The 20,010-nt window shown below is 54.2% G+C and overlaps 5 protein-coding genes across 5 annotated transcripts; 2 read left to right on the forward strand and 3 right to left on the reverse strand.

Moving 5' to 3' along the window:
* Positions 1–3,327: 3,327 nt before the first annotated feature.
* LTHEOB_11686 (tRNA m g methyltransferase domain containing protein) lies at positions 3,328–4,692 on the reverse strand (the record flags this gene model as incomplete). The annotated part of the gene is made up of 1 exon (XM_035508469.1): positions 3,328–4,692. One exon carries the CDS (start codon positions 4,690–4,692, stop codon positions 3,328–3,330), a length of 1,365 nt encoding a protein of 454 aa, XP_035365678.1.
* A 335-nt stretch (positions 4,693–5,027) lies between these two features.
* On the forward strand, positions 5,028–5,641 carry LTHEOB_11687 (NADH-ubiquinone oxidoreductase; the record flags this gene model as incomplete). Its single annotated transcript, XM_035508470.1, has 3 exons — positions 5,028–5,185; positions 5,350–5,502; positions 5,596–5,641. 3 exons carry the CDS (start codon positions 5,028–5,030, stop codon positions 5,639–5,641), a joined length of 357 nt encoding a protein of 118 aa, XP_035365679.1.
* A 1,761-nt stretch (positions 5,642–7,402) lies between these two features.
* Positions 7,403–9,407, reverse strand: LTHEOB_11688 (uncharacterized protein; the record flags this gene model as incomplete). The annotated part of the gene is made up of 4 exons (XM_035508471.1): positions 7,403–7,537; positions 7,991–9,174; positions 9,227–9,270; positions 9,319–9,407. The coding sequence occupies 4 exons, from the start codon at positions 9,405–9,407 to the stop codon at positions 7,403–7,405; spliced, it is 1,452 nt and encodes a 483-aa protein (XP_035365680.1).
* Positions 9,408–13,786: 4,379 nt separating this feature from the next.
* Positions 13,787–17,380, reverse strand: LTHEOB_11689 (Vacuolar sorting ATPAse protein; the record flags this gene model as incomplete). The annotated part of the gene is made up of 5 exons (XM_035508472.1): positions 13,787–14,744; positions 14,799–15,384; positions 15,978–16,191; positions 16,244–16,694; positions 16,743–17,380. The coding sequence occupies 5 exons, from the start codon at positions 17,378–17,380 to the stop codon at positions 13,787–13,789; spliced, it is 2,847 nt and encodes a 948-aa protein (XP_035365681.1).
* Positions 17,381–17,880: 500 nt separating this feature from the next.
* LTHEOB_11690 (Prefoldin subunit 6) lies at positions 17,881–18,466 on the forward strand (the record flags this gene model as incomplete). The annotated part of the gene is made up of 5 exons (XM_035508474.1): positions 17,881–17,941; positions 17,994–18,064; positions 18,117–18,241; positions 18,301–18,361; positions 18,413–18,466. 5 exons carry the CDS (start codon positions 17,881–17,883, stop codon positions 18,464–18,466), a joined length of 372 nt encoding a protein of 123 aa, XP_035365682.1.
* Between the last annotated feature and the right edge of the window lie 1,544 nt (positions 18,467–20,010).

Raw genomic sequence — 20,010 nt, forward strand, 5'->3', positions numbered from 1 at the left:
ATTTCGAGTCTGCAGGCCTCCCTGTATGCTTCATGCTGACTTCTTTTTGGGATGCACTGAATCCACCATTGAGAATCAACGTGTGACCACTGCTTCTGCGGGATCATCGAGGGAAGACATCCTCTAGAACTGCAATGACATTGACAGTCATCGCTCTCCGGGTAGCCGCATATGGAGATGATTTTCTTGATAGAGTCGTCTGGATACCAAAGTGAACTTTTAAATGATGCAGCAAGAGCCCATATGAGTTTCTCATCTGACGCAGCTCCGTGCTGAAGGTACCAGAGAGCTAGGTTCGAATCTCCTTTTGTGCAGGCTACTTCGACAGGGCGGACGCCATTTTCGTCCTTAGAATCAAGCTGATGGAATCCCACGCGATACAACCGCTCTGCTACAGAGGTCTCGACGAAAGGCAGGTGGTAAACTGATGGTCGACAGCCCGGGTACAGGAATGATGGTGTGTTGACACCCTTGGAGATCAGCATTCGGTAAACTCGTAGTAACAAAGTGCAATCAAGAACATCTTCCTGAAAGTTGCCAATGCCGATGCAAAGATCTTTTTGTACCACTGATGGGAGGTATCTTCGAGCAAGACCCAAAAGTCGTTTGCGAAGTTGTACGAGATGGTTGATGATTAAGTCGAACGAGGCATTGGGTGCGGATCCGGAAGATTCTGGCCGGTACGTCGCCCACAGACTTAGCAGGTTGGTCTCGATCGGCAACATGCTTAGCAGGTGGATGTATGGCGAGTCTTTGGGGAAGAAAAATGGGAGATCCTTGTGAAGCAGGTCCATCAATGCATCCGAATAGCCAAGCTGCAAAGCAAATCTTATGCTTTCACAAGGGTTTGCACCGGCTGCAAGAAGAAGTCTTCTCCCTTCCGGCCAATGTAGCGCAAAAGTCAACACAGACGGAAGATTTCCGTGCTCTTTTTCAAAGGTGTTGCTTTCGATGCTCTCCTCCAGCAGAGGTAGGGATTTCTGAACGGTTGCAGCATATCTTGGCGGCAAGTGGAGTTCTGCATGTACAAATCATAAGAAAGACTGCGAACAACTCAAAACAAAATAAACCAGTGCACTGACCAGTCAATATATCGACGTCTTGCCATATTTCTAATAGTCGATTGCCGTTACATATGCCGTAATCGCTCATATCCAGGTCACAGTCGTGATGGCTGAGCATACTCGAGTAGTAAAAGTCATTATGCGGCAGTATGTTCGTTGAATGACGTCGAAAAAGCCTGTTGCTTGAAGGTTAGCGTACAAAGACCATTATGGCAAGTGGAGACTGTGGCCCACCCGTTTGGATTACCCTCAGCTCCGCTTTCAAAAAAGAGGTCGATAATCGAAATGATTAGATCGTACAAATGCAAATTGTTAAGAAATGGTTTGTTGTGTTGGACTATGTCAAGGAATTCCTGTACAGATGTTAGTTAAGAGCGAAGCCAATACCATTTATTAACACTTACAGCCAGAGCAGTGTTTCCTCGTTCATTCTGGTCAACTGCAGTAGCGCTACCATCGTGAAATGCCTGACAAAGATTGGTCCTGAATTTTTCAAAGACCTTCCGCCACTGAGACTCCAAATTGGGATTTCGCAACCCAAAAAGTCTTGATACCATGGCATACGAATTGAGATTATCCAATGCTCGAAACACTGGAGATGTCTGTCCTTCGACGATTCTCGCTGCTCGTCGAATGCTGGGACGCACTGCCAAACCACCAGCACCGAAATCAATTTGAAGTGCTATGTCAATGCAGTAGGACCACAGAGCGGGCAGGGCGGCACGGACACCAATAGTCCAAGAAGTGTTCGATCTAGGATGGAGTAGGCAATTGGCGTCATGCGCCAGAGTCGGATCGTATCGAAATCGAAAATTCCTCCAGGTTTTGCGAGATTGGCTTCTCCGGGCTTTACACCTACAGAGGGTACTATTTCCTGAGAGACTTCGAATAAGCGAGTTCCCAGAGTATGATAACCGAGACGAGGCGTTCCTTGTGCTGACTTCAATGTCTTTCAAATAGGAGGGCTTAGACAACAGACGCTGGCTTGTGTTTTGGATCTTGTACTCTGTTAATTTGAGAGACTGGGAATTTTGTATCTGTTTTAACATACCAGTATCTGGTTCATCATTTGTTGCATTGAAGCCAATTGGGAGTGCAAGCTCTGACTCTCAAAGGACCGGCTTGTTCGGTCTAACACTATCTCATCAACGATATCTCCTTTCAGCGATTGCAACAACCCGTGCATGCTTGTCTCCGCTGTTGTGAATCCCTGGAGGATGTCATGTCTGACAACGTTGATGTTCTGCTCGAGCTGTCGTGTATGTGCATCGAGATGATATCTATTTGTACCAATTTCTCGGAGGACCGCACCTTGCGAGGTATGAACAATACTCTCGACCACCTTGGGCATGTTGCCGAGGCTCTGTTGTACAGTGCTTAGTGTTTGATCGACGACGGATATCTTTGTGGCATTGTCTTTATCGACTAGTCTGACCGTTGTCAGTATTATCAAAACAAGTCGTCCTTCTATGGCTTACTTACATGTCATCTCTGATGAGCCTGAGACTTTGGTGTTGCATCCAAGCTTGAAGTAGGTCAGCCGTTGTTTCAATGTCACCGCATTTGCCTAGAATCTCTTCCTCTTTTTTCATTGCAACCACAGCTCTCCATGTCTTCTCGACGAATCCATTGCCTGTAGGCGCGATCTTGTTCAACAAGATTTGTAGCTCCATCACTTGTACTACTGCATCTTTGAGGAGACCTTTTGCAAAGTCAACCTGCGGCTGTGATATAGTTCCTGAAAGTGTCGTGCCAGGACCGGTATTCGGGGTTTCGATATCGGACTTTATCGACTCCACGAGCTGAAGAGTTTGCTCAAGTTGTCGACGAACTCGCTTGATCTTGCGAGGGACATGCTGGAGGTCTGAACAGAAGCGTGACAAGCTGATGAGGACGCGGGAGCCTACATCCACAAATTGCACGGCTCCCGCGATGATACCGACAATCTCCGCCATGCTTCCAGAGCGCAAAAGCAATGGCGCAGGTGTTCATGTTGGAAAAAGCCAGGTGTGAGCAAAACAAGGCTGGGGACTGTCAGCGCGGGGTAAAGCTCATATACACGCCCAGGTCGCGTCACACGCTCAACACATCTACTCGAGGCAGTCTCAAGGCGCATTTCAGCCTGGCGGTGTCTCATCATTCATTGGCCTCATCGAAGATTTCCACGTGTTCTCGCATGCATGAAGAAGGCAGTGAGCTGAACAGAACATGCATAATGCCTGTCGACGAAATGATATTACAGGATCGCTTACTAGGTTCGCAATCATTCAGCCTTGGCTTCTGCGGCCTCCGAGGCTTGGTTGGCTGCTGTCTCAGCTGCTGTTGTGCTAGAACCTGCCTCAGCGTGGGTATTGTCTATCGCCTCCTCCGCAGTTGCAGCTTCACCAATCTCGGCTTCCGCATTCTCCTGGTCATTCTCTTCGTCATCTTCTTCGCCCGTACTCCTCAACTGGCCTCCTTTCCTCTTCGGGATAACCTTCATGAAGGCCTCGCCCCAATCACCGCAAGCGAGCCACTGCAGCATGATTTCGTTGACGTGATTCGTCGCCAATACGCTGCGGCTGTTCATCTGCAGGAATTCGCCAATGGGCAGCTTCGCAGTCTTGATGCCTCGCTCGGTGGCACGTTTGTGGCAGATACCCTTGTATCTGTTTTTGTCCACTAGGCCGCCGATGATGTAGGTGCTGTATGGCTTCAGCTCGTTGAGAGTCTCGGTGCCCTCGGACGACAGATACACAATTTCTCCCTCCTTATCATTGTTCGGTGTCACCTCCGCACTCTCGCCCGCTTCCGCAGCATTCTTCTTCTCGCGAGCGGCGATCTCAGCCAGCGTCCCAGCCAGACGACCACCCTCCTTCAAATCCTTCATCCAATCCTTCGCCTTCTCTGCAACCTCGACGAAATCCTCCTCAAATACCCTGAAACCTTTCCACGACTTGTAATGCTGGTTCAACAGCCCGTCGAACCTCTCCTTCAAGGTCCCACCAAAGCTCGAGATACACAGGTGCGCGCGGTACGGCGCATTCCTGTTATCCGAGTAACTCCTCGTAATCTGCTGCCCCAAACTCTTCATCTCCTTATCCATCATGAGCTCGTCGAAGCTGCAATCGAATATGAATGTGATAGGCAGCTGCACAGCCTTCTGGTTGCGAAGCTTCTGCTGCGCCTCGCGCTGGTCCTTGTGCGGGTGGTCGAGAGCCCCTCCGTTGTTGTCCTCGCCATTGGCGTGCGCCTGGCGCTTGCGCTCCTTGCGCGCCTTGTTCTTTTCCTTGCGCTGCGCTTTGCGGGCGTCGCGCCCGGCCTCCCATTCTTGCTGTCGCTTCATCTTCTTCCATGCTGACTTGGTCATGCCGGGCGGCGGGCCTGGTTTGGCGGGTTGGTCGGAGGAAGCGGCGGCGGTGGTCGAGGCTTCGGCATTGTCGCCTGCATTGTCGTCCACGCTCATGGCATCGTCATTATCGTTCGCGGCGCCAGTCTGCACAGAGTCGGGCTGGGCGGCGGCTGTGGTGGTGTTGTCTTCTGAGCCATTGGCGGCGGCAGGCTGAGCGGTTTGCGCGAAGGCAGCCTCCTCGGTCTGCGGGCTGTGCTCCCTCTTCTGCATCTTGGCAGGTCTCTCGTCGTCGGCCATGTTTGTCGTCGCAATTGAAAAGTTTCCTGTCCGTCCGAAGAAAATGTGTTTTGTACGGCGGGGTGGTGTGTGACGTCCAGGCCAAAAAAGTGCAACGGAATCGGGTCCATGCTCCAGCAAGCCAAATTTCCGCCGACGTTCTCCCGACAAAGGCACGCTGCAAGCTTCGGCCAACCTCTCACGGCGCAGGCAATCCGCATTACGGGCCAAACCACCACCCTCATCATACAACAACCACCAACACCCGCCACCACCGCAACGACCCAAAAGGCGACGAAGCCGCACGACCGCTCTCCCGAAACCGTCGCCACACGCGATCGACCCAGCCCGCCACAATGCCTCAGGACATGCCGCCCGTTGGCGGCTACGAGCCCGTCCAGTACAAGCGCAACCTGCCCGCCCGCGGCTTCCGCCCGGCCGCCTACCTCGCCATCATGGGCGGCATCATGACCTACGGCTTCTGGCGCATTGGCCAGGGCATCCGGGAGCACAAGTACGCCGCGTCCATCCCCGAATTTGTTCCCCTCCCCCGCGCAACGCACGCACGCACCCAATGGACGAAGGACGACGGAATTCGGGGTTGTGGAGGGAATTGGTGGATTTGTGGATGAGGATACATTTGGCTGACTTTTTGGCGTTGTTCTGTGTGGTGTATAGTGAGCTCGCCCGCGAGAAGATGTGGAGCCGCATCCACCTGATCCCGCTGCTGCAGGCCGAGGAGGACAGGGACCAGGTCCGGAGACATCTCGCCAACCAGGCCCGCGAGAAGGAGCTGCTCGGTGCCGAGACCAAGGTCTTCAACAGCGACAGGTGCGTGGTTACTGAATTGGAGGGCGATGGAATTGCGGCGGGGAAGGGCTTGGTTAAGAATCGGGGAGAAATGCTGACTTGCTTGCGTGATAGGTTCGTGAGGCCGTACTTCGCTGCTACGCCCAGGGAGTCCAACTAGGGTGGAGGCTTCTTTTCTTGCTTGGTTGATGGGGCGGGGTCGAATTGGGCGGATTGAGGGAGGTAGACTACGTGGTGGGTGTACATATCCGGGTGGGTAGAATAGACCCGCCGGACAAGAATTGCCCTTGAGTGAAGGCAAACTGAATCAGAAAGATTCCTGAACGTCAGATAGTGGTGCCTATGACTTGACCTGTGGGTCCTGCGTGCTCGGCACCGTTGCTATGCTTCGCGCCCCAAGATGTGGAGCTTATTTCAATGTTTGTTTGCCCATGACTGAAGACTGATGAGTTTCGCATGTCCTTTCGACCATCAATGCCCATGCCAGTCTGTTCAGTTAACGCTATCACGGCAAGCCGGCTTCAGACATCACGGCGACTCGGCTTTAGACATCACGGTGAGCCAGGTTCAGACCATCCGTCTTCTTCATGAGGATGTAGCCTTTCTTCCTCGTGCCTCCACTCAAGGTGAAGGAAACACAACGAAAAGAGGGTTCGCGTCAGCCCGAGACAGTGCAATACGAGCGACACTGTGGTCAGTGACGTTAGGCGGAGCCCAGCGGCCACTTGGCCGGGTTCCAAAAACTAGTTTAATCAAAAGAAATACCCCCGTAGGGGCGTTCTAGAGATTAAACTAAAAAGAACAGATACTACACTTGATCTAAGCCAAAAGGCAAAGAGAGCTGGAGAGAAAAAGAGGCGTTTGGGCCGTACCATGGGGGGGTTTATATAGGTAGGAGGAGGGTGGTCTGGACAGAGGCACGAGCTCCGCCACCAGGGTGACGACGAAACGAGGTAGGAGCTCCTGGGCGACCGTGACCATTTGGGTGGGTGGCCGGCAGAATTTGCACGCATGTGAAAGACCCTTTGACGCAGGGTGGTCAGGGTGGCAGTCATCCGTCGGCATGTGCCGTCCCGGTTGGGCAGTCTCAGGGTCATGGTGTTGAGAAGGGAAGCCACCTGGCGGCGTGTGATTCTTCATGGCCGCCCGTGAATGTACAGAGAAGTCACATGTGAATGCAGAGAGAGCAGGAAGAACGCACTGTGACCACCTTGCTAGTCCACATGGGGCATATGACAATTGAGAGGCAGGTGTATTTGCAGCGGGCGCCTGCTTGATATGTGTCAAGCACATGCTTGAGGTCTGACATGTGAAGAGGTCGGGCCATAGGGCACGCATGTGCTCGACGATACAAAGAAATTTGGCAGGAGCAGACGACGGCCGCATGAGCTGTGAATTTTCTAGTTTATCGTGACATATGAGAGAAGAGAAGAAATCATGAAGGCAATCAGGACGTGGGAGGTATCTTGTGTAGAAATTCCTGGCGCCGAAAGAATAGGATAACGAAATCACTTATTCAACACCATGGACCCAGTTGTATGAGCGGAGAATATTCCATGAGATCAAGCAAAACGAAAAAAAAGTTTTGTGCAAATATGAGAGCCAATACTATTAATCCCACGAATCCCACTGTACAAACGGTCAATACATCCCTTGTTCAATACCATCACTTACCCACGCCACCCCTACCTCACAAGATAACCCTTTAGGAATCCATATCGCTGTGAGCAAAGCCGACGGTGAAGGGCAGGTTAGATCAAGCTCAGTCCGTCAACAAGAACGGCAGTCCAATCATCTCACGCCACCCCTGAATACAGCGCAATGCTTCCGCTCGGTTCGAAGTCGACGGCCAAAGAGATCAGCCATTAGGCAAACACATTGCTGATATAGACAGAGAGATCAAAGTGGGGGAAAAGAAAAATTAACGTTGTTCCTGCGTGTATTTGCTGTAGGCAAAGCGGTGAGATGCGGATGAGACCCAGCACAGTCTGATCTGCAACAGGGGTAGACAAAATGCGATACGAAGGCGAGATCCGAGTGCTTGGGTCAGGCCCAGCTACAGCAAGGGTAAGTACGTGTGTTTGCAGGGCTATCGAGTACCTGCAGGGTGGAGTGGCGATCGTTCCCTCTTGCGCCTTTGGGATGGGAGAGGACCTTGAAGGGCCTGAGCAGCCCGGGAGCATCAACTGCCATCTTCACATTCTTGTAAGTTAAAGCCAGAATTGCAATGAAATGGAAATAGTTTTCTAAGTCCTGGGTATCGTAAGTAATATCCTTCTCCATCCTTTTCTGAGCACGCCGATTTTTCCACCTTAAATGTCCATGTCGCTTCGACCAAAGATAGAAATTAAACAAAAGAGAATTCTTTAACCCGTGCTCATGCTCATCTACTAGACGCACGACTCGCACTCTCACTCCTCCCACCACTGCTTCCGCTCGAACTTCCTTCACCAAACATACTCTCCTTCCTTCTGTGCCCACTCTCTCTCGCCGCTTGACCACCTCTCACCTCCGTCACGGTCGTCGTTACGACATCACTCCTCAACCCCATGACGATATCGTTCTTCCCTTCGGTATTGTATTTGTCCTCGTACATGCTCGGTGTGCGGAGCTGGCCAGCCTCGATGTCGTAGTCGACTTGCCGCCAAATCTCGAGGGGCATGCTGGAACTGTGCTCGCCGTAGCTGCTGTTGATGGCCTCCTGACTGCCGTTGGCATCGCGTCCCTCCTGGCTTCCGCGGCGGATTGTGCCGCCGTGCGCGGTCAGGATTCCGCCGGTGTGTGTGCTGGTCGAATGCAGGCTGTGCATGGTGCGGTCGCGGACGGAGCGGAGTTTGCTGAAGTGCTGGGAGCCGCGGAGGGTGCTCTTTCGATTCGTCGACGACTTGGCGCCCGTGCCATCGTTCAAGGCCGTCTTGTTGCCGTACTCGTCGTACATGTATTTGCTGGGGCCCTGGGGTCCGGAGGCGGAGTTGGTCCATGATCCGCTGAGGCCGGTGGCGGCGACGATCTTGCGGAACAGCGGCCAGCAGCAAGTCGCGTTGGCGACGTAGATGCCTGTACTGCTTTCGCGGACATACCAGATCATGTAGACGTGGGAGCCGGGCAGGATCCAGTTGTACGTCTTGTTGAGAACTGCAGCAACAATGTTGAAGAGACCGAGCGAGAAGACGGCACACAACATGATCTTCTTCTTGCGCTTCATCTGTGCCTTCCAGATAAGTGGGATGGGTACGAACATGAGTAGTAGGTCCGACGAGGTGTTGAAGACGAGAATCATGATGCAGTAGTTGCCGTAATTGGAGCACTGCTCATTGGATGGATTGATCGACCAGTATTCGCTGAAGGGACGGCACCAGACGCCGAAGAATGTGATCTGGATGACGATATAACCGAGAAGTACGTAACCGGCGACGATTTTGTTGAAGAGGTTCTCGCGTAGTCCTTGGGTCATTCGGTGGTAGAGGATGAGAAGGCTGGCCTTGGTGCCCCATTGCGCGTGGATCATGCACTGTTCTACGGCGAGTGTGATTTTGCTGCCAAAGATTCGGCTTTTGACTTCCTCGGGATCGGCAAGAACTGCTTCTAACTCCGAAGGGTGCATGAGGTTGCTAGCGAAGCGGATGTTGAAATTCAGAAGCACTATCAGTGCAGTGTAAAAAAGGAACGTCACGATCATAACATAGTCATCGGCTGTGACTTGGTCAGCATGTGGTGGCTGTCTTGGGACTTGAGAGGGACCCACAAGCAAGTCTCCTGATGGATCCTGTAGTAATTGCTCTCGACCAACTAGGACCAGTCAGACAACGACCAAGCGTTTGAAGCCAATTGACTTACAGCCTGCCAATGAAGAAGACAAGAGCGAAGACGTAAAAGCAAATGCTCTCCACGAGCACTTCGGCATGGCTGGGGTCTCCCTTGGCCATGGTGAGATGAAGTTTGCCGAGTCGGAACGGCTTGGTCGAATGAGTTCAAGGGCGGGACTAAGCGGAGCCCCCGGGTCTACCTCCGCATTCAGGTCGGGAAGCTTTGACTGGGCGGCGCGAAGGGCGGGAACGGGAGCGGGAGGCCCGAAGATAAATTCGCAGCGGGGCGTGTATTGAGCTGAGGTCTGGAGCAAAGAGCGGAGAGAGCGGAGGACACAAGAGGGCACGGGAAGTCCGGATGACTGCAGCTTGTGCGGCGTGAGTTCGTGCTTCTCTTCGGGCAGTGACGATGATTGGTGTGGGTCTTTTTGCAGTGGCCAGAAAGGTGTCGCAGGACGAAAATCAATATTCGGGCGCGGTGCAAGGACAGGATTGGGCAGAGAGTTTGGGGCGCTGTGCCGGAAGTGGAAAAGATGTGTTGTCTATAGGGATCCACGGTGCACATACTCACAGAATGACGAGGGCTGGAGACAAGACGCGGTGAATGAAGCTGACTCGGGCTGAAAGTTTATGCTGATGCAACGACGGTGGTGAGATGAGGTTGTGGAACGCGAGGGGCAGCTGTTGCCTGTGTTCACGGCATGACTCCCTTGGCCAGACGGGAGTCAACCAACGGAACGAGGACGTAAAGACAGAGAGGCGATGCAAGCATTTCCAAGCGACACAGCAGCTTAAAGGGCTGCTTCCGGGGCGGGTCCCTGGCCGGGCGTACCGCTGGCCTGGCTCGGATGGTCCCTGGCGGAGGCGTCATTGGCCTGTGGAGAGCGCGTCGCCATTTTGGGGCCTGCCCTATCAGGCGGGCGGCGCGCGAGCTGGTGAGCCCTGCGGTGATGAGGCGTAGGCATGGGTGGGTCCTGGGCGATGGCGCGCAGACGCAATGAAGACGTTGAGGCCGACACTTTGCCGGTTGCAGCAACAGAACGTGGCAGGCGAGGCGAATCACTGATTTGCGCCTGCCCTAAGCGAGTCATTCCCCGAGCCCGGCGGCAGACTGCCTCCGGCACCATTCCAACACCACTGCAACCCAGTCCACTGCCTGCGTGGCTGTCACGAGTAGCACAGCGATCAGCAGGGCCAACCGCCTTGCTACCGGCTGACGGTCACGGCAGCGCTGCCGATCGAAAGAGCGGCACTTGACAAAATACAAACTCCGGCGCCGGAGACGAATGCGCGCCACCCCTCAGCCGCACGCAGCGGCTTCAGCTGCAATTCTTCCTTCTGACGCGGCTCCTGCCCCAATCAACGCCAGCCCCGGCCCGCTTCCCTCGCGCTAGGACTTGCATCAAATCTACGCTCCGCTATCTTCCGTCGCTGGTCTGGCCAGCGAGGGCGCCACGTTTACCACCAGGTCGGTCCCTTCGTTCAACGCCTTCTCGGCTTGTGTCGAGACAGACTTCACCCGATCCAAAAGGGGCCCCATCCGAGCGGACCATCTTCGCTCGTCCTCGGCCGTACTTGTTGCTCGTCGTCCCATGGTTGGTTGGCCGTCGCCGTGGTGTTCAACTGCTGTCCCGAGCGGCCGCGCCGTCGCTCTGGGAGTCGGCTGTTTCTTTGGCCCCCTCCCCCACAGCGGAATATCACCGTAGGAGAGGTAGCTCCTGCAGATCTATGGGGTGTGATGACAAGAAAGATGGGGCTCCTGTGTGACGACGGCCAGGTGCTTCGGTTCCCAGCTTGCGAGATCCGATCGGTCCATTTCGTACTGAGATATGCAAAGCAGCTTCCAAATAGAGACTCTTCTGCAGCGGCAGACTTTGTCGTCCACAGATCTCAGCACTGGCAAGCCCCCCTTTGGCGGTACAGCAACCAACGGTCCTGCATCATGCAAGACACGGCACATGTCTCCGCAGCAAAACACCTGCCGCATCCTTCAATCTGCCGCAGCCACAATCTACATCGCACTACTTCATCTTGTCTTTTTCTGCCTGGAATTTGACGGCCGCCAATGACGCCCCTGGAACCTGCCAAGTTCCTTATCGAATCCTACCGCATGTCGAACCACCTTCTGCACCATTTCATCCAGCACTCAAAATACTCCAAGCTCACAGGTACTCAAATGGTCCGTTACCTTTCATCGATTCCCGTTCTCCAAAATTCGGAACGCCTCTCCGAACGGATCCCGTGGAATACTCCGTATGACTGATTAGATTACGGATCATTGGCCGAAGCCACCCGCGCGAACACAAGCTTCTAGAATCGAGGTGCTTTGCCGCACAGGTGAGCAAATTATCCGCCCTGCGGCGCAACATGTACCAGAAAAAGCAATACCCAGGTCGCGACGCTACTTAGGAGTACTGGTTCCGTACATCACTGATCTGTACAGCCACTTCGACCGAACAACAGAAGCACAATACGAAGAAGCATCCTCTCAATTCTGCTAGGACACTAGTTGCAACGCGCCGGGCCAAGTCGGCGGGGTGGCTTGCGCGAACCATCCCACGTGCGGTAAATCGCGCGCATCCAACCGCGCCTGCAACGACCGGCCCGCGGGAAGGACGACGCGTAAGTATTACTGTACGCACTAACACATCAAAAATCATCATTTTCTTCCTCTCCTTCTCCAGTCTCCACTTCACCATCCATCTTTACGGTCCGACACCGGCAAACATCACACCATTATCTCCTTTCCGCGGGGAAATTTTTAAGGTTTTACCTTTCCACAGTAGGCCAAGTCTTTTCTTTTCACAACGGTCCAAAGGCGAAGTGCCCACAAACCGGCCGATGTTGCCGAAGCGGATCAATTGCCGACGGCCGACGATTGACGCCGTCTGGCATTAGTAATTCTAGGTGCGACAGGAGCATCAAAACACCGTTTTCCCTCTCCACTCACTCATCTTTCGCCCATTATTTCCTTGCTGCTATTTTCAACGCCATTTCATCGACTCTCAGAACGAGAAGAGAAATCAGTAGTCTGTGATGATTTCCCGGCCTTGCGCCAAAATGCCTTCCTTTTCGGGAGATTCCTCATCCTCTCATGGAAAATGCCGTCGTTTCGCTATTTCTCCGTAGAATGTTCCCGCCCCCTCAGCCTCTTCCACCTTTGCCTTTCTGACTCGATTCTTCGCGCAACGCGCACTTTTTTCGGGAGGTGGACTAGAATGAGGGCTATGTGGCTCAGCCATAATGATCGGACTGACAGCCACGTGTTTGATCTAGATGCATCGTGCAGCCACGGTTCGCCTGCTTGAAGGAAAGATCCGTGGAACGCTTGTGGCTTGGTTTAGCTTGGCTTGGTATTACTCTCCACCTCATGTTGCGGCCGAAGAAGAAGCAGACGAGGAGTTGGTCAATATGCTACTTGACTCAATAGTTCATTTGGATGAGGAAGCAACGCGTATGCAAAAGGGGAGTGGAGAGAATAGAGCAAGAAAACTGCTCTCTCATTGTCCTGAGCAATCATTTCCTCCTCTTTGCTCTACTCCCCTCTACCCTCGGCGACGCGCAGAAAAAGTTAGCATTGCAACTCCTACCTTGCTAAAGATATTGCACCCTGCTGGCGTGGGTAGTTGAATCCAAGGACCCAGTTGCATCTGAACAGATGCGAAACATCTACTTCTCGCCGTTTTGCTTTGACTACCCATCAGTGAGGAGTGCAGCATCGTTCATAGGAAGTACAAAACATTATGCAATCCATCGTGTGCCCATGATTCTACCTTCCTCCCTGTCCCGTCTTAGCTAAGCCGCACGATCCACCTCCATTCCTCGACCTTCGGCTCTCCTCTCCGGCCCAAACCTTCAAGGTAGACTTCATGCCCAACGCAAAGCCGCCGTCGTCGCAGACGATGTGGAGAACAACAATCTATGCTCATATTAAATCGCAAAAAAACCCGCAAGTCGGCTCTGTTAGAGATAAAATGCACACAGCCGCGACGCCGACGCGTCCAGACGAGTCATTCATGATGTGGTGGAGCGGAGGCGAGGCAGCCAGAAAGGTGACACAACAGTTGTTGTAATCGTCGTTGTCAGAAGGGTCGGCAGTTCTTAGCTTGCCGAATACGAAGGGAACTGGTTCGATGTTCTTCTGTGCGCATCTCGGTAGACGAGTCAGCGGTGTTGGTTTTAATATGGGGTAGGGCTGATGCTGGAGGAGGGGTTGGTAATGTTTCTCTGACAGATCGGCAAGATGGAAGGGAACATGTATGATGGCCGCCTTGCGAAGGAAGAACCAGTGTTTCTAGAATTCGTAACGTAGCGATTGATCAACAAACCCGGCTTACTCTCCGCCCTTCCAAATCTCCAACCTGCATCCATCTCATGAAATAAGCCGATTCGCGAATCCCCTATTCTCTGCTCTAGTCAAGACCCCTTCTCTAATCCCAACATGATCATCACCCCTTCAGAGGCTAAACCGTTCCTTCAGGGGGGTTCTCCAAAGCTTCTCAGAGCTCCTTCACGCCCTCCTCATCACCCTCATCACCCTCCGCGCCATCCGCACCCTTCTCATCACCACCAACCCACCCATCAACCACCAGCTTCGCTACATTCTTCCCAGCCAGCGCACTCGTCTCCATCGTGCTGATGAAGCCCTCAATCGCGCTCGTGTACCACAGCCCCTCATCCAGCTTCAACTCCTCAAACGTGACGCGCGGGAATTCGTAAGGGTAGCTGTGCCACACCTTGCGGTGAACCCACGTCACGTCGCCCTGGCGGCCGACGACGTCCTCGCCGAGGTCGCTCTCGCCGTCGTCAAAGTCGGTGCGCACGCCGAGGATCTTGGCCAGGAAGGCGCCGGTGACGGGCGCGGGCGAGAAGACCTTGTACAGGAACTCGCGGCGACCGGTGGCGGGGTTGCGCACCGCGCGCAGCGTGCTGATGCTGAAGAAGCCGGCGCTGCCGACGTGCGACTTGTTGGGCAGGTCTGCGTCCCTGTCGTCGTTGGGCACGTCGCCCGGCGCGAGCGTCGTCAGGATGACTTGCGGGACCGGCGAGCCCGGCGGCAGGTTGAAGGCTGACGCCGCGAGGCGGTGCGGCGAGGTGAAGAGCGTGACGTGCAGCTGGACGTAGGGGATGGTGTCCGGCACGTGCTGGGGCTGCGGCGTAAAGTCGATGTCGGCGAACTGGTAGGGCGCCGCGAGGATGACGGCGTCGAAGTCTTCCGACGCTTGCAGCTCGTTGGTGGATGCATCCTTCGGTGTGAGCTTGTACGTGCCGTCAGACTGCTTGGCTATGGCGGAGACGGAAGTGTTGAGCCGGATGTCCTTGGTCGCGACGGTGGCCATGTTGGAGAAGATCTGCCAATTGCCGCCGTCGACGCTCATGGCGCCATCGGTGGCCATGCAGACCATGGAGATGAGTCCATTGACGAGGGGTAAGTTTTGAGCGTAATTGACGCGGGTGCTGTAGACTTTAGTTAGCTGTTGTCTTGTATATCAAGTTGACGTGATTGAATACCTTGCCTGCACCACATCATGTGCAAAAGCTTCCCCAATCCCATTCTTTCTCAGGAACTCCGTTCCTGTCGCCGCAGACGCCTCCACTAGTCCCAGCTCATGTGCCTTTTCCGACAATGAAGTCCACGGGAAATGCGGCTCCTGATACATCTCCAGGAATGCGCCCACCGTCTTCTTCATCAGCTGCATGGTGCGTATCGGCGCAAGCCCGTATTTCCACAGCATCCGCGCCTTATCCCACCATCCCATATCCTCAGGGGTGGTCAAGACAAATTTATGCCCGTCCCAGACGCCCAGGAAATCCCGCTCTTTATCGTCCTCCTCGTCGTCGTCGACAATGGCGGTGCCGAAGCCATCCGACGACAAGTTGAAGCGCGCCACCGCATCCATCAGGATCGTATTGACCTGGACGAAGATGGTCGCGCCGAGCTCGACGGGGATGGAGGGCGCATCGTACGCGTGGACGGTCGTCGAGCGCCCGCCGATGTAGGGCGCCCGCTCGAAGACGGTGATGTTGGTTGGGATGCCGGCCCACGAGGCAAACTCGGACAGATGGTAGGCGGCGGACGAGCCACCGGCGCCGGCGCCTACGGGCAGGTGTGGTGTCAGCCGTCAACCCCGTCATTCGATGCGTAGTTCGACGGTAACGGGGGGAGCTTGACGGGCGGAGCTAGGCTGCTGTGTGCGTACCTATGACGGCGACCCTTTTTGCGGGAGCGCCGGCTGCGGAAGAATGGCTGCTTGCATCATGGCAGCTTGCTTGGTGGGCGAACAGGCAGGCAGCTGCCAATGCTAGGTTGCACAACATGGTGTTGTTGCTTTTGGAGCTAGCTTCCGGGGTTGACGCGGAGCTCAAAGGAAGCTGACGTGCGTTTGTGCTCAAGAAGACGGACTATCGAAGGATCAATCTGGGAAGCCTCGGAGTTTGCAGATGAACATTCCACAGCAGCCCACAGCGCGACCGCAAGTAAACAACAGACGATCAGGTGAGGGTCAGAAGGGGACAGGATGCGGAGGATGCGGCGGAGGAGGATGCCAGCAAGCAAGGGTCCACGTCCTGACTCGTGCTGCCCCGTGCACTTGGTATATGATGCTCTCCGTAGCTACAGTAAAACGCCCATCCACCCAGCCGCTATGTACGCAAAACAAAAACCATTCTTACTGCCGCCTTCTTAGTTACCCTCGCTACCGAACTCCTTGGTCCATTCTGCGTTTCTTGTGAGATCTTCTCCGCTGACCGTAGGCCTCGAGCTCTTGATGGCCTTGACGAAGTCCTTCAGCATGAGCGGAGGCTCCAGAAGCTGGTCAGATTCTACCTCCGTCCATTGCATCTCCATTGCTCCAGCGTCGCCCGGCGAGCAAGGGGTGAGCTTCTCCTCACCCTCCACCATGACCTGACAAATAGATTAGTAAGAAAAACTCGCAAACAAGAATTCATGCCCATACCTTCTTGTAGTGCGTTGCCGTTTGGATCTTTCGCACCGGCTGCATCAGCGCATCCTGCACAGCGATGCTGATATCGCTACCCGAGTATCCCTCGCTTAGTCGGCCAAGTTCTCTGTAGTCCTCGGGCTTCAGGTGGCATGGCGTAGTGCCAACTGCAAGCTCGAACATCTTCATTCTTGCAGGAAGATCGGGCAAGCTGATATGGACACGCCTCTGGAAACGTCTCCTAATGGCGGCATCGAGCTGCCATGGGATGTTTGTTGCGCCAAGAATCAGAACACCCTTGGAATCCTTGCCAACACCGTCCATTTGCACCAGAAGTTCCGTCTTGATACGTCTTGATGCCTCCGATTCACCCTCTCCACGAGGACCACACAGAGCGTCGATTTCGTCAATGAAGATAATCGAGGGCTTGTTCTCCCTTGCCATGTTGAACAATTGCTTGACGAGACTATGCACTAGTTAGAATTGAAAGCGAGGGGGGAAAATTGGGACCTACCGTTCACTCTCTCCCATCCACTTCGAAACCAGGTCACTACTGCTGACGCTGAAGAAAGTGCTGTTTGCCTCTGTGGCGACCGCCTTGGCCAAGTAACTCTTACCGGTACCGGGCGGGCCGTACATCAGGATACCTTTCCACGGCTGTCTCTTGCCCGTAAACAGGTGGGGGAACTTGATGGGTAATATAACGGCCTCCTTCAGCGCCTCCTTCGCCTGATCCAAGCCAGCAACATCTTCCCACCTAACATTCGGCTTCTCCGACAGGATGGCGCCGGCGAGCGCACCGCGCAGCTTCTTGGAATCGGCGTCTTCCTCGTCGTCACCACCACCCTGACCCTTCCCACTGCCACCGGCGACCTTGCCGTTCGCGCCTATCGCACCAGGTTTCTTTCGATTATTGGTGTCGTTCTCAGCGAGGTGGTTCTTGAGCTTTTCGGCGCGTTCCATGTACTCGCCAACCTTGGCGCGGATCATCTCTTTGGACTTTGGATTTTTCTCCCACTTCAGAGCCAGCATGAACAGCTCGAGAGCCTGGTAGTACAGCTGGTAGGCAGTTTCATAGTCGCCATTGGTATCCTTCTCGATTGCCTTCTTGACCACGTCGATAGCGCGGCCGAGGAAGTCGGTGCCGCTCATTGTGAGCTGGTAAAGTTGGCTACGCGTCTACAAGTGCGCTACGTTTTCGATGTCGCAGACTCGGGGGCACGAAATGTGACCAGGTTTGGCAGAGTAGCTGTGCAGGGTTCGCTGTCGTCGAGGCTCTGGCGCCTGCGCGGTGATGCAGCAGATGTCGGCGTTTATAGAGCGATCAGCGGGCGGTTGCTAGGGCAGCGTTTGGGGCGCGAGCTGGAGCGCAGATAGGGAGAAGTGCGCGCCTGAGAATGTCAGTCATGGCCCAAGTGGGGAACGAAGCGAAAATTTACCGACGAGAAGCGTAACAGCACGGATGGGGTGAGCAAGGCAGAGTTGTTGCGCTTTGAGCTGGAGCGGCGAGCGGACGCAGAGGCACGCAGCAGGGCCGATGTCACTGCCGCCCCGCGAATGCCAAGGCACCAGGCTCTCTCCGTCCACCACCGCCCGCGAAACCCCTCCCACCGCACCCATTCCTTCAATCGGCTTCGACACCACTTGCGGAGATGGCGGAGCAGCAGAAGAAGCTGCAGGACCTCACTGACGAGTTCCAGAAGCTCCAGAGTGGTGCGTTGTCCCCCCGCTTCGTTTGCTACCGCCCTTGCTAATGCTTTCGCAGAACTGCAGAGCGTTGTCGATGGTCGCCAGAAACTCGAGTCGCAACAACAAGAGAACAAGGGCGTTCAGCAGGTTCGCGCCCTCGAAATCGCCATGCCGACCTTTCGCTCACCCACGCTACTAGGAGTTCGAGAAGATCGCCGACGATGCCAACATCTACAAGCTCGTGGGCCCCGTGTTGCTGAAGCAGGACAAATCCGAGGCCGTTTTGGCTGTGAGCGGGCGCTTGGAGTTTATTGAGAAAGAGATGTAAGCATTCGTTGCAATATCACGTAGTTTGGAAATGTCCAGACTAACAACGACTGTAGCAAGCGCATCGAGGGACAGATCAGCGAGATACAGGAGCGCAGCGAGAAGAAGAAGATTGAGGTTGGCTTGCCCCCATTTTCGAGCCTTGAAAGGGGTGCTGACATTTCACAGATCATCACTCTGCAAACTGAGATGCAGCAGCTGCAGCAGCCTGCCGCCGCATGAGGTGGCTCTTGATTATCGCAGTCCACATCCAACGATGGCGCCACTGAAATATTGTCCCTGTGAAAGTGGGATAGATGCCAAAAATATGTGTTGGTAGAAGAATGGGGCACGCAATCACACGCGCGACGCTGTGTTTAGGCTATACACCAAACCATAGCCGCTAGAAGCCAAACTTTCGAGTTCTTGGACAACGAAGTTGGCACAACTTAAATGCTACTTCGAAACTATCGAGGCCCTTCATCCTAGGGCCTTTATCAATCAACAACGATACCATTGTCAATTGAAGGTCTCTCTTCCACTCTGTTTTTTCAAGGAAATGCTACGTAGTAATGATCGTCATCATTGCCTCTTGCTTCGGAAATCCTTCTACTCCTACTCGCCGCATGGCCAGCTGGACTAATAGCCTCCGTCTGGCTCTCGGTGCAGGTAACCGCTTCTACCTTGGGCGGGCTACAGATTCGAAAGGACAGCAATTCCCCGCCTATAGCAGGAAGGAGGGTTCGGGCGCTTCGCACCTCTCTCCATAAGGACTTCTTGATTCGATAAGCCACAACCACAGCGATGTCGTTTCCATTCTTTCCATAGCACTGCGCAATCCGGCAGCTATCGACCGACACTTTCTTCAGTTTCGCCAATCACGGATCACGCTGATGATGATCACGAGCGACGTCACTCCAGCCATTGGTCACCATCTACTCGAGACGGCGGTCCGCCGGCAAGGGATGGTGGTCAGCAGGCATGAGATGGCGTACCCTCTCATAATGCTTGGCGTATTCGGTCTTTTGTGTTGAGCTCGAAGCTGTCGTCATAAAGGGGGCCAAATATCGTGCTAGAAGGCGCGGTGGTACCAGAACTTACGAATCTTAAAAACTGCGCAGATGCTCTCCATTATGGCGCGGATTATGGAAACTATAGAGCGCGTCGATGTCGTACCATGCATCCACGAGGCGTTCGTTCACGATGGCATTGGCCTCTAGGTATGCGGCGAGCAGGTTGGCGAAAGCATGCAGTTGCTCAGCTTGAACTCGAAGCCCAGGCGCTCCTACTTGCCTTCGCTATGCAATATGGCGGGTGCGAGGCGGTATATCACTGCCCGCTCGTTGCTGCCGCGTTCGTTGGCCTCGGGGTCGTGGTGCCAGCGGTTCCAAGAGTCCCGGTTCACGACCACCAGATCAACGTCCAGGATAATAACGGCCAGTCATTATTATTCCAACAGCAAAAGTCACAGTGCCAAAATATCGAGAAACAGAATACCCAGGATCATCCTTACCAATGTCGAAACAGCCAGAGCTCCAACATCCAATGCCCATAAAGCCCGTAAGCAGACAGCTCGCTCCCGAACAACACTTTCCCGGGCAGCCTCCACCAGAACAGCAGACGCCAGAACATTCACTACCAGAAATACCGGTGCCGGAAGATCCAGTACAAAAGGACTCAGTACAAGATAATCAAGCACAAGAGAATTCAGTACAAGAGGACCCAGACCCCCGTCTCGGCAATCCAACCCCGAGTGACGATAATGGCAAAGACTTTCAGCTGCAAGA

The sequence above is a fragment of the Lasiodiplodia theobromae genome, assembly GCF_012971845.1.
Source record: "Lasiodiplodia theobromae strain AM2As chromosome Unknown scaffold_52, whole genome shotgun sequence".
Classification (NCBI taxonomy): Eukaryota; Fungi; Ascomycota; class Dothideomycetes; order Botryosphaeriales; family Botryosphaeriaceae; genus Lasiodiplodia; species Lasiodiplodia theobromae.